Genomic DNA, 12,403 nt, shown 5'->3' with positions numbered 1-12,403 from the left:
TACTTAAGTACAGTAAGGAAGTATTTGTACTCTGTTACATTACAACACTGCAGTAAACACAGCTTTACTATAGTCATGTAAGTAGAGTTATGACAGTAAACATGGCCTAATGCCTTGTTTACTGTTTAATGCCCTTTTTTTTACTGATTAGATTTACTTTAGTTACTTTAGGAGGGACAATGTCATCTTGTTTGACAGAGTCAAACTGGGAATGAACGAGTGAAACAAACCAAATGCAGTTTAATGGTTTCATCCACATGTTGTAAGTGCAACCTGGGTGATGTTTGCTCTCATGCAGTTTTGCCATCATCATGTGCTTTTTGGAACAAGATTAAAGAAAACGTTTAGAATGGTTTGGGCTTTCAAGCAGAACGTTGTCCACTGTCCAAAGACACCAAACATAACAATCTAGATCCAGTCTTCTGTGCCTGTTCTCACTGACACCTGTTACACTGAGCAGAGACCACATCACATCCTCACAGTGCCAATCTAAATAAATGACCCAGAGCCTGCAGAGTGCTGGTTTGTTGACTGTTTTTATGTCCAGTCTCTAAGAGGTCTGTCTCAACACCGACCAACCCTGAACCCTGCTGCTCTGAAGCTGCTGCTCTGAAGCTGCCACTGTGAAGCTGCCACTGTGAAGCTGCCACTGTGAAGCTGCCACTGTGAAGCTGCCACTGTGAAGCTGCCACTGTGACCATGGTGTAATGAGAACCCATACGAAGGTTATGTGTCCGGCTCTGGGTGGTGCATCTTTATTTATTTGTTACATTTATGCAGTAAGTTAAGACTGTGAACATTGTTGTCAGAACACAGTTGTCAGTTTTTGAAATAGATGTTTTATTGTGAATAAATACAAATACTACAAATGCTGTAATTAAATCTTTCCCCCCTGCTCTGTTATGCAGCTGTAAAGATTATTTTTCATAATCAATCAATCGAGTAAAATTGTTGCTCCGTAAAATACCAACAATGTCCTTTGTTTACCAAACCTGGAAATAAGGATATTGTTCTCAAAACTCAAATGTCTGGTTTTGTTCACAAACCAAAATGATTCAGTTTAGTTCAGTTCAGATTTCTTCTTTGGAGCAAAGGAACCAGACAGGATTCACATTTAAGAAGCATAACATTTAATTATTCAAAAAAACACTCAAACTGATTAAGCGATTACCAAAATATGTAATGCTTAATTTAGAAATTAATGAATAATTGAATAATTGTTGCTGGCCTGTCATAAATAAAACAGTAATGAAACTGTGTGTGTGTGTGTGTGTGTGAATGAAAGAATAGTTTTCTGCTTTTACACTTTAATAAGCAGCCATAATCATACATTAACTGATATCATTGAAACGATTAACTGCTCTTTCACGTCCATCTCGTCTGAAACGGGCGCGCGCATTCGCAGCATTCGTGCGCGTTCGTGACACCTATTTCACCCGACAACAAGAAATACTATTTTCTGATTGGCTGACAGGTTGCTAATTCACCACATCTGTATGAATGGATGACGCAGAGCGCTCTGCCTTCGCCCTCATCCGTTCATAGATTACCAAGTTGTGTGCGGGGACGTGAGAAATGTCACGTGTGGCGCGTGGACTTATCGAAATGCGTGAGACTGTAGTCCCGTGTCGGCTCAGCTGTTCAGCGTCGTCGCCTCGTGATGACGTAATAGTCAGTTGCCGGTCCAGCTGAGAGTCGTTGAAAGGTAAGAACGAAGACACACAAACACAAACATAAACACAAACACAACACAAACACAAACATAAACACAAACACAAACACAAACACAAACACAAACACAACACAAACACAAACATAAACATAAACATAAACACAAACACAACACAAACACAAACATAAACACAAACACAACTCAAACATAAACACAACTCAAACACACACGCGCGCGGTGTGTGAGCGCGTGGTGTATCTTCTCTGTGTGTGTGTGTGTGTGTGTGTGTACAGTTCAGTGTGTACAGTACTTTTTCCCAGTATTTGACTTTCCTCGTCCTGTGCATGTATTTAGTTGTGAAGCAGGTGTGAAACGGATGTTGTTAAAGATAAGGCTGCACAAACATGTGTCCGGCTGAGTGAGGAAGAGTGCCGCTGCTGCCGCTTCTGTCTGCTTAGCCTGTATTTACACCTAATAAGAGGTCGCGTGTTAGCGCATTACAGTGCTTACAGAGCTGTGATGACATGGTCGGAAGGTGCTGGAATAATCATTTTCAACACTTTTGTCATTACATGAGTGAATAAAAGCAGTGTTTAACAATGACATAACTGTCAGTGTAGCACAGGGTCTGCACATGTTTGTGTTTGTGTGTAATCAACAGGTAATAAAAGTCTAAATCTGTGTGCTTGCTTTTTGGGAGTGTGTGTGTTGGATAGTAGGACTGAACGATTTTGAGTTTTTAATTGCAATTATGCTGATATGATTCGCCATGTCTGAACGAATCGTAATTTATACATCATTATTCTCATTTTCACCTGAAAAAACAGATTTAAAATGATTAGTTTGTGATATTTGTGCAGATCAGTAAGAAACAAAGATGTTCTCTTCAGTCTGTACAATAAGATGTGTATAGATCAACAAACATTCATCTAAAGTGATATTTTGACATAGGTTCATTTCACAAAAACGTATGTATATATATGTATAAATATACACATACATATATATGCGGGATCACACCCAGGACAGTACATATAAAATATTATTAGATAAACAATATTCACTCTCACACCTACAGTCAATTTAGAGTGTCCAATTGACCTAATCCCCAGATCTGCATGTTTTTGGTCTGTGGGAGGAAACCCACGCACACATGGTGAGAACATGTGACCTCCTGCAGAAAGACCCTGGTTCTGACCGGGACTCGAACCCGGGATCTTCTTGCTGGACCAGCATGTTGTCATAACTTTTTTAAAAAGTCTCGAGTCACAGCATTCAAACAGACCAGGATCCTCGTGCTGAGTGTTAGGATGCCCTCACGACTGTGTTAAAATGTGCAAACAGACAAGGATGTGGTCACAAAGTTAAAATAGATCGGAGTGTGTGAATATTTGGGTTCTAATATTTCCCTCCAGTTCAGAAAGACGTGTGGACTTCACTCTTTCACTGTGTGTCAGTCCTGTGAGTAATACACAGCTCCCCGTGTCGTCCCTTTTGTGGAGCTTTTTTGGCTCCTGGTGGCTGATCCTCATGGAGACCCTGACGGTTTGAAAGCTCATTTCTTCCTGTGGGTTCAGTATGTCTTCACTCAATAAGCAGGCACTTCCATGTAACAAGAACCAGACTCAGAAGTGTCCTGCCATCATCTGCCAGTTGTGGTAAAAACTGGGGGACAAAATAGGACGGGGTAGAGACAGACGAGAGCAGATGTCTAACACTTATATTAAGTCCTGTCAGAGCAGTTGTAAAGACGCTCTTAATATTTTCATACTATAACAGGGTTGTTCATACTAGCAGTAAACCTATACTAATATGCATTTGAATCATAATGTAACAATAATGATGATTTTACTACTGTCAGTCATAAAAGGATCTAGAGTCTGTACACAAAAGCACAAACTCGAGGTAAAGAAAGAGCAGCATCTTCTGTTCTCTGTGTAAATCATAGATACATTCACAGCGTGTCAAAGACGTCGCTGTACAACCAGCCCCCACTCTTCAGAGCTATGGTCCTTCTGCTGGATGCTTGGAGCTAGAAGTGTTGGTTGGCACGTGAACAGCAGGCTGCAGACGCCAGGAAAATCATGTAATTACAGGCGTTATGATCGGCGTGCACCTGGTGTAACATACCTCCTTCAAGTGTGTGCACGGCCTTTCTTCGAGTGTTCCACTGTTCTGGGTCAGGTCTGTGGTTAGAGACGGCTCGGCTAAGAACAAACAAGTACGTCATTACTTCAGTTTCACAAAAATCATTAAAAAAAGTCTCTCAAGTTTCTTAATGCAGTCAGTCATGTCCCAGTTCTCATGACTTATTGCAGCATTTCTGATCTTATATGATTGACAGTTCTGCAACCCAAAGGATTCTGTGCATCAGCGTAGTATGTTCTTCATAATGCATTAGACGTTTGGTGTACACAGCTAATGCTGGGTAGTATATCGGTTCTTACTAGAGCTGCAACAAACGGTTATTTTCATAATCGATTAATCTGTCGATTATTTTCTCGATTCATCGATTAATCGTTTGGTCCATAAAATATCAGAAAACCTTAAAAAAAGGTTGATCGGTGTTCGTCAAACCTGGAAATGATGATGTTCTCAAATGTCTTGTTTTGTCCACAAACCAAAATGATTCACTTTTAATGAGTTCTTTGTTAGAGCTAAGAAATGAAGAAAATACTCACATTTATGAAGCTTAAACAATCGGAAATCTTGTTTTCATCATGAAAAAAGCTTCAAACCTATGAATCGATTATCAAAATAGTTTATTCATTTATAATTGATTAATTTAGTAATCGATTAATCATCTAAAAAACATTTTTTATTTATTTTTATAATTTACATTTTTTATATACCTATACATAGATAGGTGTTAGAGAAACGGAACGTGGCACTGCTGAACACTGTTCGATGGGGGACCCTTTTCACTGTCATGAGCCGTGTCTCAGTCCAGGGTCTGGATCCTGTGAAGTGGATCCAGCGTCCAGATGTTGTTAAAAATGCGTCACAGCGCCACGTCGCCTCCTTCTCACGCGTTTTTGAAGGATACATTTGTGTCTCCATCACAGTGGAGGAAATCCCAGGTTTTTCCCAGTGAAGTCTGGATAATTATAAACCAAACACAAATTCAAAAAAAGAACAAATACATAAAATAAACTCCAAAAATTATAACATTACAAAAATAGGATATAATCATGATTTAATTATTTATCATTTCAAAGCTTTTTATCCAGGGTGTACCCCGCCTATCACCCGATGTAGCTGAGATTGGCACAGCACCCCCCGCGACCCTCTGGCAGAGGATAAAGCGGTAGATGATGACTGACTGACTGACAAAACACATAAATTGGTACAAAAAAATCATCAAATGTTCCTACTATTAGCTCTACAACTGTGTTCAAACATAAAATCCATTTTAAATGTGTTTATTTTACATCAGATATGTGTAAATATTGCAGATTTATGGGATGTTTTGGCTGATTAAATCAACAGTCAGGCTTCGAGGGCCAGGAGAACTGTGATTCAGGACTTTGAACTGTAGAGGGCAGTGTTTGGCCTCTTGGTGTACAGCCTGACAGAATTTAATAGCAGAAGAAGAAGAAGAAGAAGAAGAAGAAGAAGAAGAAGATGGGGAAATCCGTGAAATCATCTTCTCCCTCTCTTGGGAGGATCCAGACCATGGATTGAGACAAGGCCATGGTCTCCCTGTCCCTCTTCTTTGGTTTCCTCCCTGTCATGTTCTTCCTCCTTTCTGGTCAGCCTCCTCGCCTCCTCTCCTCCTTCCTCCTGATGTTGCTGCTCAACCTAGTAAACATGTCTGTTATTTTGGACCTCTTTCAGGCATCTGCGTTGTCTACCGGGAAAATGACCGTTAGGCCAGATTACCATTCCAGGCCTGCACAGCCTCCCTCACTGGAGCACTCACTCATGCTCAAAAATACTGTTGTATATCGTGAAACCGTTAAAATGTACTATGTACTATGAAACATGTTAATATGTTAACAAGAATAAGTGGTAGTAGAGAAAAGCAACAATGAACTGAAAGAACTGAAGCTCCGTGTGTCTCTTTTCTGCAAAGATGCCAACGTCTGTGCAGGAAATTCACATCTCCTCCAAGCCTGACTCCACCTACTTCCTGCGAGTGGACTGGAGTGGGCCAGACCTGGGTTTGGGCTTCCACTTGCTGCTGACTGATGGACAGAATGCATGGAGAGGAGAAGGTAAAGACCTCATGCCGCACGTCGTTGCATGTTTTACACACCTGTCCTGACAGATTTACACTGACCACACACACAAGAGCAGACTCGGTCTCTCAGGTGACCCTGACGACCCCTTCACACCTCGTCTCAGGTGAAACCAACAACCTTAAATTGGGAGGGGTGAACGATCCGCATTGTTCAACCCTCGACACTCTCGACAGGCGTCGGCCTCAGAGGTTAAATACCTGGTTTTTACAACCAGCGAGTCTGAACTGAAGAAGCCTCTCGGACGAGAGGTGAAACGTATTCAACTCAAGCAAGAAGAAGGATTAAATAATAATGTCCGTTAAATTCAAATGATTGTGATAATGGTTTTTTATAATTGGGTAGTGGAGGTGCGCAGGTGGTCAGAGAGTCAGAATTCCTCCGGCACCTGAACCATCCCTTTAATATTATCACGTCACACACTGGTTCTGCTGTTGCAGCTGTTTGATTGAATATGTGTATTCTGTTTCCAACCACAACACCTTGTGTGTAGCTGATCTTCACACTGCATGTGTTGTGTTCTGTGTGCAGTGAGTGAGGCGGCTGTGTCTGGTGAGGCAGAGGAGCTGGAGATGCAGAGGGAGCGGTACATCCAGGACCTTCAGCAGGCGCTGGCTGGGACTGAGAGCTCTGTCTGCTACAGCTTCACCCTGACGCCATCTTCTCCAAACCACAGCTCCACCGTTACACTGGGATACGAGAAGGTGCAGAAGGACATCTCAGTGAGTATTACACTGACATGCAGTCAGTCTGGTTGCCAAACTCCCACAGTCTCCCTAATGGCTTGTTCTACTGTTCGCACTTCATCCCACTTCCGTCCGGTTCGGACCTAGACCTTGGTGTTTTGGATGGTCAGATCTGGTGAGTCTCTCAGTTGGAACACAAGTCTCACCTTCTCCTTCTCCTAGCGTGAGAATGTTTCTGGTAAACAGCGCCACATTGGAAAGGCATTGTGGGAAGCTGAGCCATTTGGCCACAGATCTTGAATTTCCTTCGGGAGGCAGCTCTGGTCGATTTTGTCCAGGCCGTCCACAAGCTGTGATGTCGCAGTGTCAACTATGTTCTTGTCGAACAAGTAAACCTTCCGCTCTGACTGATGGTCTGCCAATCCTTCTCTTTTTGAATAAATCCAATCCAATTTTATTAATAAAGCACATTTAAAAAAACAACAGTTGACCAAAGTGCTATACAATAGTATTACAAATATTAAACAGACGTAAAAACAAACAAATATAAATAAATAAAATCATATTGACACTGAAGGAGCCTGTCTAAGAGAGTGATAGCTCTGATCCATTCGGTTCCATTTGGTTGGAATGGCTTGAGTTTTCCCAGACAGCACTGATCAGCCAACACAGTATCTTCAGTAGCTCAGGGCAGTTGTTGTATACCCGATATGGGATGCCATTCGGGCCAGGTGCTGATGCGGCTCTTGCCCGCTCTACCACCTGCTTGACTTCCGGCCATTTTGGCACGAGGTGATGATTGGAGCTGATGTTTCGGGAGGGTTGATCCAAGAGCTACATCCTTTGATGAAGTCCTCCACCTCCTGCTCTGTTACCTTCAGTGTTACAGATTTATTGTCTTTCGCCTTGCCCTGGTGGATATGCAGGTCAAGGTATGTTGCCACCTTGTTTCCACCCACAGCCGCATTCTCTGGTGATCCCTTGGTCTTTTGTCATTGTTGTGTGATTCATTGCCACAAAGTCCGTCCTGATTGGTCCATCTTGCATCTTGACGGTGGACTGTCGGGTTGTCTTTTCCTTGTTCTGCTTGTAGTCGGTGTAGGTGGATGTGAATGTACTGATGTTACATAGCCATGTGGAGTGGGTAACCCACCATTCCGACCCTGGACTCTGGACTCTGGTGTTATTAGAGACTTTTGGAGACTTGGATAAAATGTCATCACGGTCAGTCTGTGACCAGAGCAGGCTTCACACACACACACACACACACACACACGTTTAATTTACACACACCGTCCCACTGAAGCTTCATTTCGACCCCCCTCCACAGGTTTTGTAATTATTTTTTTGTTTTTTCTTGTTTATAAAAACAAACAAAAAAAAAAGCGTCTGCCACCATGTAAAATGTTTTGACTGTACGTCATCAACAACAAATGATTCCAATTTCGACAAACATGTTTCCTGATGGAAAAAAAACATGCCCAACAGTAAAATAAAGCAGAGAATATACAGTATTATCAGTAGATAATATTTGTAGATTTAAGCAGGGGGTAGATTTTATTAGGTTACCTCGTTGTTAAGAGTCTAAAATCTGCTGGTTTGTTTGTAGTGTGTGTGTATTCATGTCTCAGGGAGATTCTTGGCGCAGGGCAGTCAGTGCTGTGTCCAGTTCCCGAGAAAACCACACGTCATAAAGCGTGAACTACTTAAAGAATAACAATGTGACATGTTCTGGTTTGTGTGCTTGTTGTTGTGTAACAGCGATGAATTCCGCAACCAGATGGTGTTTGTCCATTCCTGTTCATGAGACCATCAACTGTGTGGATTCCTTAACCTTTGTTGCCACTTGAGTCACGACTAAATGGAAATGTGTGTCTGTTGCGGTAAAAGGGAAATGAATGTAAATTCCTTGAGCAAGAAACGTTTTCAGAGAGAAGTGTGCTGTGATGTGTCATCAGGGATTTCACCATAAAAATCATCAGTCATAAAAGTAGGGGTGTGATGACAGGCTTCCTGTTAATGCCTACTTGCTGCCCCTCTCAAGAACAGATTCACACACATGTGCAGGTGTTACCTGAGTTGATTAGCATACCAAACAGGTGTGTTTGAGTTTTGTTGATGTTCTCTGTGCAACACTGTATGTGTTTTTGATCACTCAGACATTTGAAAACAGTGAGGTACATGCAAAGATATTTTCTTATCATAATTAATCTAGCGAGGTGAATGCTGGGTTAACATTCACACTATTCTTCTTCTTCTAATCATCCATTTTTCCGGCAATCTGTTCACTGAGGGGTACTGTAAGGTGTCATTAGCATCTCCCCAATGACCTCAACTCCTTCTTCACCAGATTTGAGATCAACAACCGGTACCGGGGCAGCGTTACACGCAGCAAAAAAACACGTCATAAAGCCATGTCTAACTTTAATAAATACAGAAAGGTCAGAAACTTGGATAAAAGCTCATAAAAAATATTGTTATGTTCAACCAAACACAGTTAAAACACCATTTTTTTATTTACATTTAAACTTGATGCGTGGATCCCTGGGGTAGGATGGAAACAGCCATGGTGATGACCACTGAAAACTCACGGGGAAGGTAGAATGGTCGGCACATGATGGTGAGGTGTTCCAGGTGAGGACAGCAGGAACGGGAGAGAGTAGATACTGTATATTCCAAGTTGGACATGCTTGGTGCTGTCTTCTAAAGCTTTTCTGGCTGTTTAAGGCCACTTTTTAGGATGAGGTGCCAGGTTAGATGAAGTTAGTAGCATGCACGTCTAGAACTGAAAGCTAAGAAGCCTGGGCATCACTAACAACACTGTGTGTATGTGTGTAAACAAGTAAGCTCAATACAATATTTCACAAGGTTAAACAGTCTAGCCAAGTCATGTGATGCTATGCTAGGCCCAGTTATGTTAGCAAGTATTTGAAAGATGCAAGAAGAGTCCTTTTGAGGTGCTGTCTGTTGGTCCAGGAACTGTATATGGTTGACCAAGTTTCTGGTATATGTTGCTCAGGTTCCTCCTTACAAAGCTAGCTAGTTAGAGCGAACTTGGCTCTGGATCCTTGGTTGATCCTGAGGCAGGTTCCTTATTTAGCTCTGTACTGAAGGATCTTTAGTTGAAGAGCTGGATCTTGGAGAGGTGTCTGTGTCCTTCCTCCACCCAGAAGGACAGAGGAGAGAAGAGGAGTCAGTGTCCTCTGGAGAGATGGAGAAGAGAAGAGAGTGAGAAGGAGGGGAAACCTGGCTTTGAGTTGTTGAAGACACCTGAGGTCACATGTCACAAAGTGACCACTGAGGTGTGAAAGATAAGGGAGATCTTGAGATACAGCTTTTTGGCTCTCGTTGTCTTTGAGCAAAGGGCCATGTGGTCTCCATCCAAGATGCATGTGACAGGATCTTGAATGAGCCAATCCCCAACATTACATAAGAGTGAAAGCTGCTGAGACCACACAATCTTCTGGGATAAATTTGTGTAACTGTTACAAGTCTTAGCATTTAGCATGTAGAGTTAAATTTAGAATTTAGATTTACATTTATTTAGCATATGTACCTTAATAACAGTCGTTTACAACATGCTTTTCATATAAATTTCTGTCTTAGATCACAGGAAAATTGGGTATATGTAAAAAGAAATGAACTGAATAGTCAAAAACTACTTTTCTGACTATTATTCTAAAGGTGTAACCACAATTTCAGGATTTGTGAGTTTTTCTGTAAAAAAAAAGTGGGATGAGTTTCACAGCAACATTTTGGCACAATATGTTCCTGCCTTCTTTATAAAGAACATTCAAGGTTCAAAGTTATTTTTTCTTTATTGTCATTTACATGTTTAAACATGAAAATTAAATGTATTCTCATAATATTAATAATATTACTAACAAAAGCCAACAATAAAAATAATAAATAATATTATATTATATTAAATAATAAATAAATAACTTAAAAGCATGTCTCTAATAAATAACTCTGGGGCAGCAATTAAAAGAGCAGCAAGATAAAAACAATGATAGCAGCACAGCAGTGCAGAGCAGTGTAAGTACATTCAATGAGGCATGGAGTTCACCAGCTGGTTTGAGCCTTGTTGGGTCAACAGTTTATGGGCTGAGTGGGTGGGGTTCCTCCATGATGTAGGCTTTACCGCTCCTGCACCTGCTCACATGTATGTCCACAATGAAAGGGAGGCTGGTGCAAGCTCTTTACAGAGCTGTTCCCGTACCAAGTGGTAGTGGGGAAGGTAAGTGTACTCTCTACCACACACCTGTGGTCAGCACTGGTGTGTCAAGACTGGCCTCTCTCAGACCTTCTGAGGAAATAGATTCTTCATGTTGTTGGCGGTGTCTGTGGTCCACATCAGATCCCTGGAGATATGGATTCCATGATATTTGAAGGTGTGGACCATTTTCATAGCTGTTCCTCCGACGAACAAGGGAGAGGAGGCGTGACCTTTCCTCTTAAAAGTTCACAACTAGCTCCTTTGTCTTCCCCACATTGATGCAGAGGTTATTCTCCCCACACCAGTCCACCAGATCTTTCACTCTCTACTGGTGCACGGACTCATCATTTTGGTGTATCAGTCCCACCGTTGCCTTGTCATCAGCAAATGTCACATTATGGAAGCCCAGGTGTTTAGCTGAGCAGGCACATTTGAATAGTGTGTACTGTATAGCAGATGGTTCAAGACGCAACCCTGGTGAGCGAGTGTTCAGGGTGATGGGGCAGGACGAGATTGGTTTTCATGGTCTGTGGCTGGTGTGTCAAAATGTCCAGGACCCATTTGCAGGGGGAAGGTTATTAGTCTGAGCAGCAGTAGTTTGTTGGCCAGTATGTGAAGGCACATCCCAATTCCATAGGTGGGAGAGAGCAGGCAACACTGTTCAATGCACAGCAGTTCGTCCTGTTGGCATACTGGTGTGGGCCCAGAATAATGTCCGTGTTGCTCTTTATATGAGCCATGACCACCTGCTCAAAGCATTTCATAACTATCGAGGTGAAAGCTACCGGGCGATTGTCATCCATGCTTTTTACTGATGCACTCTTGGACACGGGAAGTGATGGTTAGAAGTCTTGGAACTGATGACAGAAGGCAATACCCCTTTATACATGATTGGATAGATGCTGCGTTGGAGTTGTGTGCCAATTTTGTGGGTTTTTTTTTTTCCCAGCATAAAGGAGTTGTGCGCTCCACATAGCTATTTGTCCGACACAAAAACAACTTGCAAGGTCAGAATTTATTAATATAGAACATTTTAAAACAGCCTATGAAATATGAAGCAAATATGTCATCTGTTACTGAAAAACATCCCATCTGTACAAATGCAACTTTGGCTTAATCGTTTGTGTTTTACCAATGTGTCCTAGTATTGGATCAGGCTTATCTAATACTTTCAGCTATGTCATCTATGCTGTAAGTGTTGGGCTTCTTTTGTGCGTCAGTGTCACCGTTTTCTAAAGAATTCAACCTATGGCAGTAGCCAGGCTTGCCAGTGCACATGTCTGCTGTCTGCTCTAGTCCTCAACAGAACCCAAGTGTCAGGTAGAGTGTAAAAAAGTTTGCTTCTCAAATTTTAGCCATTAAGGACGTCAACATGACAAAAACAGAGGAAAATGGAGGTGAGGAAAAGCCTCCTGTTACAATGGCGGCTACTGCAAATATAAGTGTGATACAGACAGCCAAGCTGCTGCTGATAATAATAGCTGTATAGTTCCTTGCTTTTTTGTCCAACCACTTGACAGTTTGTTTCTGTATGCTGCTAGCAATGATGTCCTCCACACCCATGTCTTCCATTATCAGCATGGTT

General features: G+C 41.9%; 1 protein-coding gene across 1 annotated transcript in view; it reads left to right on the top strand.

The window, feature by feature from the left end:
• The first annotated feature begins 1,552 nt into the window (after nt 1-1,552).
• The window catches only part of xrcc4 (X-ray repair complementing defective repair in Chinese hamster cells 4), a 29,846-nt gene continuing 18,995 nt past the window's right edge, over nt 1,553-12,403 (top strand). Inside the window, exons 1-3 of the mRNA XM_058618130.1 lie at nt 1,553-1,705; nt 5,748-5,889; nt 6,445-6,635. Of these exons, the coding sequence (XP_058474113.1) occupies nt 5,748-5,889; nt 6,445-6,635 (333 nt within the window). The 5' untranslated portion in view covers nt 1,553-1,705. The remainder of the gene's footprint in view (nt 1,706-5,747; nt 5,890-6,444; nt 6,636-12,403) is intronic.

Source organism: Solea solea, chromosome 19 (genome assembly GCF_958295425.1).
Source record: "Solea solea chromosome 19, fSolSol10.1, whole genome shotgun sequence".
In the NCBI taxonomy this organism is placed as follows: domain Eukaryota; kingdom Metazoa; phylum Chordata; class Actinopteri; order Pleuronectiformes; family Soleidae; genus Solea; species Solea solea.
The sequence above is the reverse complement of the archived record's forward strand: the minus strand, read 5'-3'. Positions and strand labels throughout refer to the sequence as shown.